Consider the following 17658-nt stretch of genomic DNA (forward strand, 5'->3'; position numbering starts at 1 on the left):
AAATGTATGCCCCTTTTTATTCTCAATGAAACTCATGATTAACTTTTTGCTTGTAAGCTGGTATCTCCCTAACAGAAGGGAATGGAATAACTCTGATTAACTTATTTACATATTTATGCTCCTTTTTATACTCAATGAAACAGCCTTGTGACAACTCTATCGAATAGTCGAGCATTGCTGTCCTCCGACAGCTCTTGTTCAGGATTGCTTTGGTCAAGGGTTCTACATTTATGCAGATTACCAAAGTGTGAAAGAGCCACTGTTTAGTAGGGATGTTCAAGGGCTCTTGTAAAATTCATATTAGTAGAAAGCAGGTCATCTCGTTTAACTTATTATTCGTTACAAGAAACGGAATTTAAGTCTGAACATTCGATTATTATGAATGTTAAGTGTACAAATCAAATCACGAGATATATTGGAAGCATTGTTGAATTAACTTAATACAATTTATACTTATGACGTATGTTAAAAATAAATGAAAAAAAAAACATTTTTGTGAAACCGGGATATAACCATATGTTCAAAATCAGTTAGTGGATAGGATAGTGAACATGTACATTTATGTTTGACTTGTTATTTTATATATCTGCTACTCATCTGTTTTATTTATCTATTTTTTTATTAATTATTTATAAAATACTTATTTCATTTTTTATTTTATTTTCATTTTTTTATCCAGATATATATATATATATATATATATTTTTATTATCCTATTTTTTTATTTATCTTATTTATCTATTTATTTATTTATTTTTAATTTTGAAGTAAGGGAACTGCTGACTGTACAAGGACACAGGATGTTGCTGGTGCAGCTCTGTTCACATTGGACGCCCTTTGGCCTGGTAAATGCCTTTTTCTTCAGTATCTTAAAATATTACTTGGAAATTGTTTATTTCAGTTTCAATAGCCTTCATTAAAGACCCATTAAGCCTATTAAATGTACTGTTACAGATAACAAACTGATACTGGCCATACATATCATAGCCATGCTTTGTTGTGTTTTTTTTTCTATCGAATTTTGACCATTGGTCAATAAACGTGACTATGAGTTATTTGCATAGAAGTTGACAAACTACTTGGTGTACATTTTGTTACTTTTGAGACAAATTATATTTCATTCAAGCTTACTTCTTTGCACGCGATAAGCATTTAACGTGTAAATTTATAAGATATCAGAGAGGAAAAAGTGTAGTCATTTCTGAGCAATGTGTGCCTTTAAAGAGCTTATTGAATATAATATTTTGATCGTGCTTAACAAAATAAACATATCCCTTTTCGGATATTTGTATTACTTGGCAAGTCGTGTGACATGTTACGTCATCTTACTAGCATCTTGGTAATTTTAGACAGGGGTATAGGTGCTCTTTAATCAAGTTTGTTTGTGTTTTTTTTTTCCTACGAAAAAAATAGTATCATAGTTAAGAAATGCTTCAGATAAATACGGACAAGTAAGTCAAACTAAAATTTTCTTGGCCCTAAATGATTATATTGACATAGAAGCTTTCAAAATTGAAATGGAGAGTTCAAAACGCAAGGCGATACATGTCCATCTTAGATATTGAGGTACATTATGCCTCAGAAAAGCTTTCATTTTTATTTCCCTAAAACTTTATATTTAAGGTAATTTGTTAGATTTTAAAAAAATACTCAATTACCACATCGGCTTCTTTTACTCTGTTTGCAATCGGTAAAACTATTATGAATTAGTATTTTGTATGGAAGTCAAAATACTACATGTTCTTTGTTTACTCTTCCTACATTAACGACACGTTACTGCATGTTCAGTTATCTATAGAAGACACGTTCGAGATTTCTAAAGAATTATGAAAATATGGATTTCTGAGACATAATGTGCCTATAAACAGGGAAAATGTTTTTAAAAATGCATTTTTTAGGTATGAAATATTCCGACGACGATATATGTGAAATGCAACACGGTCCAGGTTTCGTCTTCAAGGGCAACCGGGTATTGTAATATTTATCTTCATACTTTTCATACTTACTAAACTTTATGTGCACCAACTATACTAATTATATTCTTATTTTTATCAGTTATCTAAATACTTTCAGGTCTGAAGGGAATCAGATGCATGTTTATGATTTATTATGTAATCATATATAGAATGTTTGAGCCAAAAGTAGGTGGCGTCCGTGGCGTCTGTGGCCGAGCTGTAACGGTCGTTGACTTCAAACCACTTGTCTCTTACTTCTGCGGGTTCAAATTCCATTACGGACGAAAGCTATTTATGTAATTTACAAAACGTCGTTGGTTCTAATCGTGGACCCGTACGGAGGGGCACCTTAAGTCTTCGTCCTTCAGTGTTGCTGGAATAGATTGATCTATTTTGGATATCAGCAAATTAATACCATATTCTAAGGCCAAAATATTATGTAAAAGTCAGTACTTTCGTCGTGAATCATATTAACTGCAAGTTTTGTGTCTCATTTAAATAAAAGAAAATAGCACATGTTCATTTTCAATATTTCTTCACAATAGTAATGATTTTATTTGTTTATATTTTATCACAGAACTCCTGTTCGGGTTATAGATGTATGAATCTTGATGCTTCCTCTGACAAGTTCGGTGTTAGTTACAAATATACTGCACCAACGGACGGAAAGTACTGCGGCGAAGACATGGTAAATTAATAAATAGTGTTGATTTATCTCTTAATTAATTATGGCCATCTATATACATATATGATTTGCTGCACATTCTCAAAGGCGATGTTAATACAAACTTTGCCCAATTTGTTTCCCTGAATGCGGCTTCATGAGTCACGTGACCTCTTCAAAACTTATTAAGATACCATCATATAATATAGAATAGATTTAGAATAAAATAGTTATTTACTGTAGAAGTACCATTTTGATAAAAAAAAAAAAACTATCCAAAGGAAATTTTGAATATACATCAAAACGATAGTTCTACAAATAACCTCTTATGAGTTTTATTGGGTTCAAATCAATAGCAATACTACTGGCTTTTATGCGTAAAACATTGATGTGAATAGTGTTATTAAACTTTGAACTGTCTTCATAAACTGCCATATTTTGTATGAAATTGATGTGAAAAACTCTAAAATACAACAGATTTTTTATGTAAATATTATTTGTAATATCTGGACATTCCTGGTACAAAGTACCTCCCGGTATACAGTACCTTGAGGGTCGAGGATATGATATGGAAACGCTCTGATGCCGACTTATAGTGCTCTATAAAAATGATAAATCCTATGTAGGAGATAAAAAAGCCTAATTTGGAATTTATAGCACATTATGAATTGGCACCAGGACGGTTCCGTAGTATGAGGATGTGAGAAGAATGGTACATAGAGGTTATTCAAGTTTCTTCTATAAATGCAGAATTTATTTTCATCGTGTAGATCTAGTATGAAAATAAATATTTCGCGTGTTGCAATAGCCACGGGTGAAATATGATAATTGTCATACCACAATATGAAAACAAATCCTGTATAATAGAAAAAAAACTTGAATTTTCTGCTTATTATATACTCTTATATTAGCTTTTTTACCTTATGAATAGGAAGAACTCCGTTTTAATTTTGTATATTGGCTGATTTAACAAGAAAGTAGTCCGCAAGACACCAGTGAAAATACGGAAAATACGTTTCATTGGATCGAACTAGCGTTTGAATGACCTTGAACGTAAAAACTGATTTCAAATCACTTTCCGAGTAAATATTACAATATTTAACCCGAAGAGAATGACGAAATCAGATGGGACTGCCCACACTAAAATTCTGTCTGATTATTTCAGGTATGTACAACAAGCCAGGCTAATTACCGATGCATAAATATAACGGATACCGGTCTTCCACAATCCTCTATTACTAAAGTCACAGGTGGCTGGTCAGCTTGGGGAACAGAGACGTCATGTAGTCGCACGTGCGGGACAGGCGTTAAATTGCGCACACGAACTTGTAACAATCCAAAGTGAGTGGTTATCAAATATAATATCGAAGTGAACTTGTTAAAGTTCGTGTCTTTACTAGATCTAATCATACTTGATTTTTTTTATAAATCTTCATTCTGTTCTGAATGTAATAAATATCTATAAGTTTTTTATCTTCGGTATTATTGATCAGTTACAGTTCATTTATTTCTAAAAAACTAAACGGTGTCAGACAACGTGTATTTGCAGTCGCTGGCTGTAATTCTAGTGTCATTTTCACAAGAATAGCTCAATGTGATAATGTCAAATATATATAAAATAGGAAATACTTGAATGCCTAAAGTTTGCCGGAAACGTAGCAGCCGTCCACACTCCCTAGCACCGGCTGACGTATTATTCAACATTTATACTTGTATGAAAACTTTTATGATGCCTTTAACGTCTTTGGACGTCTTTATATTTCAAAGACCACAAAACAGTGCCTGGTGCGAAGGAGATACGTTTAAAGCGGAGTTATGCAACACGCAGGTATGTTCAATTTAATGTCTTCAATATGCTATAACAACTTGTCAAAAAAGGTTATGCTGTTGTTAACGTTTTGCATTGTCCTCACTTTTGTTTCGTGATATTGAAGATATTAAAATAATAAATTTGAAATTGTTAACTGTCCTTACCGGGTAGAGGCATGGATTTTCAGCTATTGTTATTTTTCGAACTTAATATGTTCAACATTGTACTTTTTGTGCTTCTTGAAAAAACTATGTTTTCTGCCTATAGATCAAGCGACTGATTAATTTACTGATAGATTGGACTTATTCACATGTAGATGAGTTAAAGTGATATGTAAGACGAATAAATGTGAACTACATACGATTTTATCATTATAAATAAATAGAGTTCAACTGTGCACATAGTTGTTTATAAAGAAAAGAAATAAAATACATCTATGATCAATATATAGACGCCGCCGAAATACAAGTATAGAACCCTTTGCTTGGTTATTCCAGACCTATAACTTCAACCAAGTTACAAGTTGAAATTTAAAATGCATTATTTGTAACTGTCAGTTGTTGTTCTTTGTTTTTTATCATATAATCATTTTAATGTTTCTTCTTTTCGTTGATATTGTTTATTTAGGTCATGTGTCTTTGTCTTTTGTTGTTTTGATTGCATTGTGTTTTGATTGGGATTTCTTTGTTGTTGATTTTTTTTCCATAGAAAGACTCAATAATCGAGATCAAGTATCACGGAGAAATTTTTCTTGCCCGAGAATCATCAACTCCGATGCTCTCGTATAATGATAAGTGGCAAAAAAATCATTTTCAAACGTAAATTAATACAATTTTAACTAATTATCTTTGCGTTGTATTAATAACTTATAGGCTTGTGACGGGGTCACAGAAGATGAGGCATTAATTACACAAAGGGCAGGAGAGACATGTACTGATTGGAAGGATAACAATAAATATACAATGATTGATAAAGATTCAGCGAATTATCTTAATACGGGATCAAAGGCGGGTAATAATGGTAAGTAAACAAAATAAAGGTACATTTTTACATCTCTAAACAAAGGTTTGTATCAATGGTGAGTGGATAAAGGCTCAGACCAATGATAAACGACCAAAGGCTTGGACCAATGCTAAACGACCAAAGGTAAGGAACAATGCTATGCGAGCAAAGGCTCGGACCAATGCTAAACGACCAAAGGCTTGGACCAATGCTAAAAGACCAAAGGTTAGGAACAATGCTAAGCAAGTAAAGGCTGGAAACAATGCTTAACGACCAAAGGCTAGAAACAATGCTAAGCTAGCAAAGGATGGAAACAATGTTGTGCGAGCAAGGGCTAGAAATTGTTGTGCGAGCAAAGGCTGGAAACAGTGCTAAACGACCAAAGGCTAGAAAAAATGCTAAGCGAGCAAAGGCTGGAAACAATGCTAAACCAGTCAAGGCTGGAACAAAATGCTAAGCGAGCAAAGGCTGGAAATAATGCTAACGAGCAAAGGCTAGAAACAATGCTAAACGAACAAAGGCTAGAAACAATACTAAGGAAGCAAAGGCTGGAAACAATGTTGTGCGAACATAGGCTAGAAACAATGATTAGCGGGGAAAATGTTGGAAACAACGTTTAGCGGAGAAAAAGCTAGAAACAATGGTAAAGGTAAATTGTTTTAGTCTGAGAATGCCGGACCAAAAGGTGCCATTATAGAGGCTGGTAACAATAATAAATAAAACAATGTAGGGTACTCATCTCACCATTTTACGATTTTGGGACCGAAATTCGGTCCCATTCCTCTCCCAAATAAACATATATTTTCTCCTATTCTTGAAAGAAATTACACTGTTGTTTTTTTTTTAATTTAACCCACCTAAGGCACAACCCCCCTTAACAATATATTGAAATTTGCATTTTGGGTTTTACTTAAGCAATTACCGAAAATTTTATGCTTGAATCATTGAAAATAAATTTTATCAAGTTTGTTCAACATGATCAGAAATTAAATTTTGTCACATGAATATGAAGGCCACTGATCATTAACATTAAACATTTGTTTTGTCGATTGTTGATTGACAAAATTGCCCTTTTTTCTTCAAACGCACGCAAATTTCCCTTAGTGAGGGCCCTGTCTCAGCCTGTAAGGTAATTCGGGTCCTACAATGTTAGATCTTATTGGTAAAAGGTTGGCAACTATTTTGACAACTACTCGAAACAGTGGTAGGTAGGTAAAGACTGGACACATAAAATTGAGCAAAAACTGGAAAAAATGGCTATTAAAGAAAGGCTAGGCTATTTATTGTAGGCCTTCATCAATGTTTAAGCCATTGTCGGACTGTTTGGCTCGATTTATTAAAAACTATAAACACGTAATCATTTATGTTCAATTATTGGATAAAAAAGAATCGATCTGTGAGAGGTCATTTTCTGATCAAGGCAAGAATTTAAACACCAGAGATTAATGGAAGGCATATTATCCATAGTTCATTAAAATAATGGAAAAAAACATGTTTCTTTTTTTTAAATCTATTATTTGCACACACAGACAATTTAGAAGAGTTATTGCAGTTAAAAGATTTATATATACATCATATATATTTTAGGTGACGATCAGTGTGAAGTCGTTTGTGACACAATAAGCGGTTACACTATACCCGGATCTGAACGGCATAGTATAATGCCTCATGGAACACCGTGTTCTCATAGTTCGTTGACATCTTCATTTGTTGAAAACAACAATCTACCGAGGATATCAGGAATGTATGGCTCGTGCGTTCAAGGTCATTGTTATGTAAGTAAAATTATTAGTACCAGCACTAGTCGATAAAAAACATATATTTTATATTATACGTTTGTAGTTCGAAAAGTATCCGGCAAAATTTAACAGCTCATTGTTAAAATTAACATTTTAAAATTTACAAGAATATCTTATACTTATCATATAAAGAACATTTTTAAAGATCAAGGAAAACACATATTGCACTGACACAAGATCTATAGTTAATTTGGCATTATGACATATCATTGATGGGTTGAATGTTCTCTTGAAGAGATATGGCTTTTGCAAGTTTTGTTAGACACATAGAAATGTTCCTCTTTACATCCCTATGCACTATTTCACAAATATGATTCTATTAGTCAAAACATGTCTGATGAATGGCCTTATCCAGATTGAAAGATTAACAAGTCCATTAAAAATATTTAGTGGGGTAAGGTTTAATTACTTTTGTTGCAACACGGATGTTACCGCAGTAGGACACCCTACTATCACTTGGATAAGAAGCAAACAACCTTAATCATTATTAGATGGTCATTTTGGATATTTTCCTCTATGTAATACATGTTTAATACTAACAATGTTGAATATGTATTTCATTATAAATGATAACATGACCCACGCTTTATTTTGCATGCGTCGTTATATTTTAGTTAACTGGTTGTGATCACGTGAGTGGCTCCACACAGAGGGATGGTTGTGGGGTATGCGGGGGTAATAACTCGACATGCCAGGTAGTTTCTGGAGTTTATGATGAGGTGTTAGCGAAATGTAAATACTTCTTTTTCTATTAACATCCAAAGATAATGAATAGTGAATGATTTCAGATTAATCTGAAAGTATAAAATACTATGTCACCATATGACTAAGCTTAAAGGAGACACTTTCTTTGATTTTTCCTAGTAGAATATTTTATATATCACGTGCATGCTTTGAATGAAATGCAATATAAAGTTATTTATTTGGTGCTTGTACGTAATTATGCTTCTAAGATGTAGTTAAAAATATTAATGTATTTATATAAATCGAATTTAATGCCCATGCACATTTTAATAAAAAGAAAGAGGTTGCTGCAGCTAACTCAGTTATGGTTTTTAAAATAACTGTACAAAATTAAATATCTTAATTCAGGTTTCATTCTGTGCATGACTGTTTTTTTTTTGTATCTTATTTTAGCTGAGAGAAAAAGAGCCGTTAGAATTGAAGCAAACGCAACGCTTATACAGATTTATTTTACCTACAGCGCGATGTCTCTTCATTTTCTTGGTAAATATTGGATAATAGCTGAAACGCTTTATTGGCTCAGATAAAGTAACTGCATTGAGGTCTACAAAACTTCAAAACATTGCATTTGAATTTCTTACATCGATCAGCTTGGACAGAGAAAGATATGCAAAAGATAATTTATAAATATACTCAGAAATGAATTGAAAATCGTATGTTTTGGCTATTCTTATTCCGATTTGAGTGAAAGGGTTGTAAAGTTTTTCTTCCACCTTCAGAAAAACGGAGTGAGCGAATGACCTGAAATGTTGCTCACAAGTTACAGGTCTACACCTACATCAAATGGATTATTAATCTCGAAATTATCCATTCATGTCCAAAAACCTCAGTGAAGTCCTTTTGATGATTTACAATACAAACACTAAAAACTATAGATTGTACACCTTTTTGAACACCTTTTAGGAGTACACAGCTTAGAGGAGTCCAATATGTTTTTTATTTTTATTTTTTCGAACTGTGTGCTATTCAAACTATATCATGATGTGTGCATTTATTTTATATCCAACTTTAATTCAGGAAAGTTAAGAAACGACAATTTGTAATTGTGAGCTAAGACTCATTTCAATGCTCTTCACGAATATATAAGCAAATGCCCTTGTCGTTTACGGCTTTGATGGTATATGGATAGGTCATACAGAGTCAATTGTCCAAATATCGGGTATATATTTGATACTAGTGTCCAATACAAGAATATAATTATTAGACGGTCACATAGTAAATTTAAACGGAGTGATGCAAAGTAACTTGTAATGAAAAACAACATATTATAGCAATATGGAAAACCCATCTCATGCTGTTTACGTTTCACTTTCCTGGTTTCCTCGTGTAACATTTTCGAAGTAAATTTTGCAAAGCTTATAAATTCAACCTTTGGCATTATTATTCACTCCCATAGCTATACCTTTTCGTTGTTTTGTCTTCTCTCTTAATTTCTGTTTTTTACGACATTTTTTATTATAAAATACAGAGTTGAGATCAAAGGATGTACAGGACGGTCAGGAATTAGGGGCATCTGTGATAAATGGACTTACCCAACAAGACACACGAGATAACCCAATAAATTTTGCCGGGACATACTGGTATTATTTTTGGCAGAAACAATACATGTATGCGGAGGGGCCGACCAACCAAGCGGTTGATATTTCGGTTAGTGTCTTCAAATATAACCGTAAGAAGAACATAACAACGTTATTCTAAAGATAATTTCTGAAATTTTGATAAAATAGTTCGTCAGTTATTGTACATATATATCTAAAGCTACAGTCTCACTTACATCCCGGCAGAGCCCCGGCAGAGCCCCGGTAGACGTCCGGGGTGATCCGGGAACGACCGGGAACAACCGGGGTACATCCGTAACTCTGCCGGCAACGTCCTGGATGATCCGGGATGATCCGGGAACATCCGGCATTCGACCCCGGATGGAATAAAATATTTAATATCACCGGGGTGGTCCGGGATGATCCGGGAAGGTATAGCTTTGCCGGCTTCATCCTTAGCTCTGCCGGGAACGACCGGGGTTATACCGGGAAAGCACCGTAGCTCTGCCGGCACAAACCGGGGATGATCCGGGGTATGATATAGCCGGTAGAGCTACGGTAGAGCTACGGTAGAGCCCCGGTATATGCCGGCAGAGCCCCGGTAACTACAGGCAGAGCCCCGGAGGATAAAGGTAGAGCTACGGTTGATCCCGGTAGAGCCCCGGCAAAGCCCGGATCATTTCATAAGAATAACGACAATTTGCGATGATTGCACTTGTTTGTATTAAAAGCCTTCCCATTTCCCTTCTATCCAGTATGGGATAAGGATTTTTCAGAAAATCATCATGAATTACTATTCTGAAACAATAGATATCATATTAAATAAAAATTATGTATCAATGTTATCATTTTCGGGCTTTTTCAATCCACCGGGGTTCTACCGGGGCTCTGCCTGGATCGTCATGGGCTCTGCCGGGGCTCTGCCTGGATCGACCGGGGCTCTGCCTGGGTCAACCGGGGCTCTTCCGGCGTCATCCGGGAACGACCGGGGAAGCACCGGCATGAACCGTAGCTTCACCTGGATGATCCGGAGCGCATCCTGGGTGGTTAGTAGGGAACTACCGTAGTGCTGCCGGGGTAAGTGTGACCGCAACAATAATTTCATCCCGGATCGTCCCGGATCATCCCGGTAACTTACTGGGATGGTCCTGGGCTCTGCCGGGAGTAAGTGAGACCGAGGCTTTAGTGTTAAAAAGATAATCAAAATAAAAAAAACCATTCTGTAGGCAACGATTTTCATTTGAAACTCCTGGATAATTATTTTTACCCGTTCGAGAGATGAGCATGTCTAAAATTTATTGCTGGTCACAAGTTGTTGTTGTTGTTGTGTGTGCGTGTGCGTGCGCATATATATAATTTATGTAGCTGGAATCAATAAATGTATTATTCATGTCAATTATGTCCGGTGCAATGATATCAGTTATCGTTTAAGAATCTTTGGAAAAGATTAATAAATGCAGTACTATATTTAACTGTTAGCCCGCTTGCGGCAAAATTCTACCCATATGACCACTGCAATCCAATATCAATCGGCACATCGATGCCATCAAATTATGCCCCAAACTTTTCGCTTTTCAGTCGAGCCACAAATAAATGATTATTAATTGTATCCAGTTAGAAAGCTGGAAAAATCTTTTAATATATTAGACGTGGTAAAGGGCTTAACACATTTACCTTTATCTCGTGTTTACCAGTTGCTGCAGTTAAAATGTGTTTAGTTGTTGTTGTTGTTTTGTGTGTGTGTTTTTTTTGTCCATTAGTTTCATTCTATTTTCTTTCTTTTTTTTGCCGATGAATCTAAAATCAGTTTGACTTCCTGGAAAATTTACAGAGAAACATTGAATAAAAGAACACCTTTCATTGGTCATTTTAAAATTCTCTATTTTCCAAGATAAACAATGCCATTGTTTTTTCTGTCAAATAAATAAATATGTATCGAAAACTTGAGAAATAACATGTACAAGTTAACCAGGTTTACTTCGGCTGAATATATTTTTAAAGATACTTCTGGTTGCAAATCTATTGTTGCATTTGATTTAGAAAATCTGCGCCAACTTGTTAGTAAATGCTTTTCCGTTAAATCGTATCATTCTTACACTGAGTAAAGATTGCAAATATTAATTTTCAAACCAACAAGTACGGGCATGTTTGTTATAATAATATCAGCATTTATTACATGTTTTGCAGTAGATTACTGAATTATAACGGTTAATTATATTCTGATAATTTCACAGTAATGATTACCAAATATAATTTCACAGTAGCCGAACTATATTTGGCGTAAAAATAAAATATTTATCATTAATGAATGTTTTTTCAGCGGAAATGTAGTCAATCATAATAAAAAATGTACGTGATAACTGTAGTTCGTTAATATTTACGAACGTTGTGCTGAAAAACATCTAAAATCTAAAAATAATCATGGAATTATATTTTGCTTCAACATTGTGAAGTCATTATTTGATGACGTCATGAAGATAAGAGCATGACGTTACGCGGCAAAAATCAGTAAAATGGTGTAAAAATCGTTAAAAAATCATGAAATAAACAGAAAATTTGTTTGTTTTACATGTGAGATCAAATAATATGATGGCTAGCCAAGACAATATAAAAATGTATACAATACAAGAAAAAAGAAACTATGAAAAGAAATAGCAAATGCATATTTTTTTTGAGACACATTCTGATTTGTGGGATGTTGTTGTCTCAGACACCTTGTTTAAAACCCCTTTTCAAATATAACCACGAAAAAGATAAGTATGATAATTTCTGATTTTGTGATGAAATAGTTCATCAATTATTATACATGTACAAATATAAATATCTTATTCCAGGATTTATAAGTTTGTTTAAGGATTTTTTACATTTTATTTGTAGCTATTCAACTTCGGCAGTAAAAACAATACTGGGGTAACGTACGAATATTCCCTACCGACAGCAGACCAAAGTGAGTATTGTATACGGGTAGTTAAACCCTTTAGTATTGTCACGGCGGATGAATAATGATTGTCTTGGACTTTGATTGCAAACGAACATGACCTTCACCCTTAGGTACCGTAAGAACAACACGTTATATATACCGGTAGATACATCAGTAAAGCAAGCGATAAGTGTAATTAAGCTTCTTTCTCAAGGAAGCTTCGGCTTTCTGCTGAACGGGTTTGAAACCATGCTGCTAGAAAGGTCTATTTGAACTGTGAGAAATAATATACATATAATAATGATAATAACGATGACAATTATAATATATAATACATTGTATACAATTATTATGTAACTATTTTCTGATTTTATTTGCAATTACAATAAATTTGTTATCTTGGTAAGTTAGTAAGAATACTTTTTGATGCTTTAAGTCATTTAAGAAGTATTAACAAATTTTAATATTATCGTTATAATCATCATCATCATCATCATCATTATCATTATCATTTTTATTTGAAATGATAATATTAAATAATGCTAACATTGTTCGTAGTGGCAACCTGCTCAGGAACGTGTGAGAATAGTGGAGTGTGGAATTCGACAACGTGTTCATGTGACTGTGCCAACGGTTTCTATGGTAACTAGATCTATTTTAATATTTATGTAACCAACATTTCGTGTCAGAGTAAATCTTGTTTGGTTTAGCGATATTATGATTGCTTTGAAATGGATGTTAAAAAGTTAACCAAATATAAAGTTTTGGTGTACACGTAATATATTGAATATAAAAAGACATGGAAAATATCATTTATAACATATTCTAAACGTTTTTTCATTGAGAACAACAGTTATTTTCTGATTTCTTTCTTCTTTTCGTATGAAAAATGTTAGTGATTAAGCATTAATTTTTTAACATTGCAAAAACTGTTGATAAGGTAAGATGCAAAACGCTTACAATATTTTTTTTTTTTTTTGATAAAAGATAAATTTAAAATAAACAAACATACATACGAAGAAAAAACACTATAGGCAAATATATGTGATTTATACATATATTTTTTCTCATTTCAGGTGCAACATGTGACGTATCGTGCAATAAGATATGTAAGAATGGCCAACCATTGGCATCTTCCGGTTGTAAATGTGATTGCCAAGGAAACACTTACGGCGGATCTTGCGCTTGCAAGTAAGTGATTCCATTTTTTGCACCCTACATACCCTGTACAAGATGAATAAAGTTTTCATAAAGAAATATGTTCTTTACTTGTTTTCATGTTTTGTCAATTATACTTATTTAATACTCCAGAAATGGCCGACATTTTTGTTTAAGAAGCTAAACGTTGATAAAGAATTTGGGAACGTAAAAAGCTATATACTTGCTGTCTGTAGATTGTAAAATTATTGTTTATATTGTGAGTAAAATTATTACAGAATAAAAAAAACAGTGCACCTTTGAATCGAAAAAAATACATATTTGATGGGTTTTTTTATACATACAATAATATTTGATGTAAATTAATAGCATACAATTCATATTTGGTGTTTATTGTTTTGCATACAATACATATTTGGTGTTTATTTTTTAGCATTCAATACATATTTGGTGTTTATATATAGCATACAATACATATTTGATGGTTATTTTTATACATATAATACATATTTTTGATGTTTATATATAGCATACAATGCATATTTGATGGTTATTTTTATACATACAATACATATTTGATGTTTATATATAGCATACAATACATATTTGATGGTTATTTTTATACATACAATACATATTTGATGTTTATATATAGCATACAATGCATATTTGATGGTTATTTTTATACAAACAATACATATTTGATGTTTATATATAGTATACAATGCATATTTGATGGTTATTTTTATACATATAATACATATTTTTGATGTTTATATATAGCATACAATGCATATTTGATGGTAATTTTTATACAAACAATACATATTTGATGTTTATATATAGCTTTCAATACATATTTTATGGTTATTTTTATACATACAATACATATTTGATGTTTATATATAGCTTTCAATACATATCTGATGGTTATTTTTATACATACAATACATATTTGATGTTTATATATAGCATTCAATACATATTTGATGGTTATTCATAGCAAACAATGATTATTTGATGATTATTTTTAGCATACAATACATATTTGATCATGATGGTTATTTTTAGCATACAATACATATTTGATGGTTTTTTATACATTCAATATATATTTGGTGGTTATTTTTATACATTCAATACATTTTTGATGGTTATTGTGTCGCCTTGAAAAGGTGACATATAGGGGTTACTTTTGTCGGCGGCGTCGGCGGCGTCGTCTGTGTCGGCGTCGTTGTCGGCGTCCCCTAAAGCTTGTCCGGAGCATAACTCAGTCACTATAAGTCTGATTGACTTCAAACTTGGTATGCATGCATCTTTCAATAACCCAAAGTGCAGTGCACAAGGACCGGTACTCTGCAGTTCTTATTTTTTGAGTTATTGCCCTTTGTTAATTTTCATACTTTAATTTTGTCCGGGCCATTTCTCTTCAACTAAAAAAGCTATGGACTTGAAACTTCATAGGATGATAGATCTCATTAAGAAGAAGTGCAGTGCACAAGAACCGGTACTCTGCACTTCCTAATTTTTGAGTTATTGCCCTTTGTTAATTTTCATACTTTATTTTTCTCCGGGACATTTCTCCTAATGTATAAAAGCCAAGGAATTGAAACTTCATAGGATGATAGGTCTCATTAAGAAAAAGTGCAGTGCACAAGAACAGGTACTCTGCATTTCTTATTTTTTGAGTTATTGCCCTTTGTTTATTTTCATACTTTAATTTTGTCCGGGCCATTTCTCCTTAAGTATAAAAGCTATGGACTTGAAACTTCATAGGATGATAGATCTCATTAAGAAGAAGTGCAGTGCACAAGAATCGGTACTCTGCATTTCTTAATTTTTGAGTTATGGCCCTTGTTAATTTTCATACTTAATTTTTGTCCAAGCCATTTCTCCGAAAGTATAAAAGTTATGGACTTGAAACTTCATAGGATGATAGATCTCATTAAGAAAAAGTGCAGTGCATAAGATCTGATACTCTGCATTTCTTATTTTTTGGTCCGGGCCATTTCTCCTTAAGTATAAAAGCTATGGACTTGAAACTTCATAGGATGATAGATCTCATTAAGAAGAAGTGCAGTGCACAAGAATCGGTACTCTGCATTTCTTAATTTTTGGGTTATGGCCCTTTGTTAATTTTAATACTTAATTTTTGTCCAGGCCATTTTTCCGAAAGTATAAAAGTTATGGACTTGAAACTTCATATGATGATAGATCTCATTAAGAAAAAGTTCAGTGCATAAGAACTGATACTCTGCATTTCTTAATTTTTGAGTTATGGCCCTTTGTTAATTTTCATACTTAATTTTTGTCCAGGCCATTTCTCCGAAAGTATAAAAGCTATGGACTTGAAACATCATAGAATGACAGATCTTCTTGGTAAGAAGTGCAGTGCACAGAAACTGCTGCTCTGCACTTATTATTTTTTTAGTTATTGCCCTTTGTTATTTTTCATATTGCATTTTTGTCCTGGCCATTTCTCCTTAACTACATTGTTCACAAGGCGACACATCCGACTCGCGGAGTTCTAGTTTATAGCATATAATACATTGTTATTTTTAGCATCAGATTTTGTCAAATGAAACACAACAACATGCCTTATTAACAGATAAAATCACATAATCACTCGCCTTGTTGCACTTTTTTTAATATGCAATGACGATTGTGGAACTTGTTCATGACAGCATAACGAAACTGGTTTCTTTCTTTGACAAAATTTTTTGTATGCAATACAAGACTAGTGCTTTCAAATCAACACAGTCTGACCCAGACGCTGTTCCAGAATTTTTTACCAGAGGAGGTTGCAAGATTTCTACAAGGGATTGGGGTTTTACATTTTACTAGTTTCTAGAGGGGCTTCATGTGTCAAACTTTTTGCGTGATTTACGCTAAAAAAGATATACTAAATATCAGATGGGCACCACTTACTAGCCAATCCAGGGGCATGTCATGACCCACTTACACTAAACACATCCTTGGGCCAATCTGCTTCTTTTAATATTATTGACACAACTGACAAGCATATTTTTACAGGATTCATTGGTTCTTTATGTTGCATAACATGGTAAATACTCATGATGTATTTATGCAATATTGTCGTATATATTTTGTTATAACAACATGTTTGTTTATATTGTATGCACTGTGATACCACAATATATCTATCTATTTAAAACAGGACAACATATTTAATTTTGTGAAATTCAACAAGGTTATGCATCTACTCACTTTTCTAGGTATCCATTTAAAGGCAAAGATTGTCAAGAATGCAAGATAACCACGTGTGAGAATGGGGGCGTGTTTAACTCCACAGCTTGCCGATGCGCATGCCCGAAAGGATATGGTGACCTCGACTGTAGCAGTAAGTGTCTGACAATTAAACGTTTCATTCGTGTTATAGCTGATGGGGTCAACTTTTGCTCAAAACTAATATATGCTTTTGCAGATGCAAAAGAACCCACTTCAAGGTTATTTCATAGCTCTGAATCTTCTCATAGATTGATATTACAATAAATAACTTTCAGAACTAATTTCAAATTGTACTTTAATGTGTTTGTGAACTGATAATTATCATATTGAAATACAAACCCTGTGATTCCGATAATTTGTTGATGAAGAGAAATATCAAACTCAGCTTTATGTGCAGCACACCTTCACATTGCTGCAAATTTTCCTGACGAATTTGAAAATGTATTTAAAAAGTAAAATATTGTGTAGTGAACAAAGACAATAATTTACACGTTGCAAACTGTACTAACAACTAATGTTAATGAACTCAAAGAGGTCAAAATATGGAAAATAAAGTCATTTCTGTGTGTTGTTAACGCAGACAAAATCAGTCATTTGTCGCATATAACATATAATGTATTACTTAAATCTTGGATTTTTTACTTTTTTAAGAAAAATTATAGTACAATTTCTCAAGTTTTATTTTTTTTTAAATATTTTGGCTCAGCTGGGGGGGGGGGGGCATATAACTTTAAATGCATCACCTTTATTTCGGAGTTTAAAATAAAAGTTAAAAAGTGTAAATCTTGAACAAATATCCCCTAGGTAAAGTGAAATGCT

General features: G+C 33.2%; 1 protein-coding gene across 6 annotated transcripts in view; it reads left to right on the plus strand.

Annotated features, from left to right (window-relative positions):
• The window catches only part of LOC132713091 (A disintegrin and metalloproteinase with thrombospondin motifs 1-like), an 81863-nt gene that overhangs the window by 54572 nt on the left and 9633 nt on the right, over positions 1 to 17658 (plus strand). For all 6 annotated transcript variants that reach the window (XR_009623402.1, XM_060695557.1, XM_060695559.1 and 3 more), the window contains exons 11-24: positions 769 to 845; positions 1899 to 1969; positions 2533 to 2643; positions 3785 to 3960; positions 4387 to 4447; positions 5302 to 5449; positions 7019 to 7206; positions 7845 to 7962; positions 8368 to 8457; positions 9443 to 9621; positions 12390 to 12459; positions 12991 to 13074; positions 13509 to 13623; positions 16827 to 16951. Coding sequence is in view for 5 of the 6 variants with exons in the window: in XM_060695557.1 (XP_060551540.1) it covers positions 769 to 845; positions 1899 to 1969; positions 2533 to 2643; positions 3785 to 3960; positions 4387 to 4447; positions 5302 to 5449; positions 7019 to 7206; positions 7845 to 7962; positions 8368 to 8457; positions 9443 to 9621; positions 12390 to 12459; positions 12991 to 13074; positions 13509 to 13623; positions 16827 to 16951 (1613 nt within the window). In the remaining variant the exon portion in view is untranslated. The remainder of the gene's footprint in view (positions 1 to 768; positions 846 to 1898; positions 1970 to 2532; positions 2644 to 3784; positions 3961 to 4386; positions 4448 to 5301; positions 5450 to 7018; positions 7207 to 7844; positions 7963 to 8367; positions 8458 to 9442; positions 9622 to 12389; positions 12460 to 12990; positions 13075 to 13508; positions 13624 to 16826; positions 16952 to 17658) is intronic.

Source organism: Ruditapes philippinarum, unplaced genomic scaffold (assembly GCF_026571515.1).
Source record: "Ruditapes philippinarum isolate M1 unplaced genomic scaffold, ASM2657151v2 ctg31_1_1_1_1, whole genome shotgun sequence".
Lineage (NCBI taxonomy): Eukaryota > Metazoa > Mollusca > Bivalvia > Venerida > Veneridae > Ruditapes > Ruditapes philippinarum.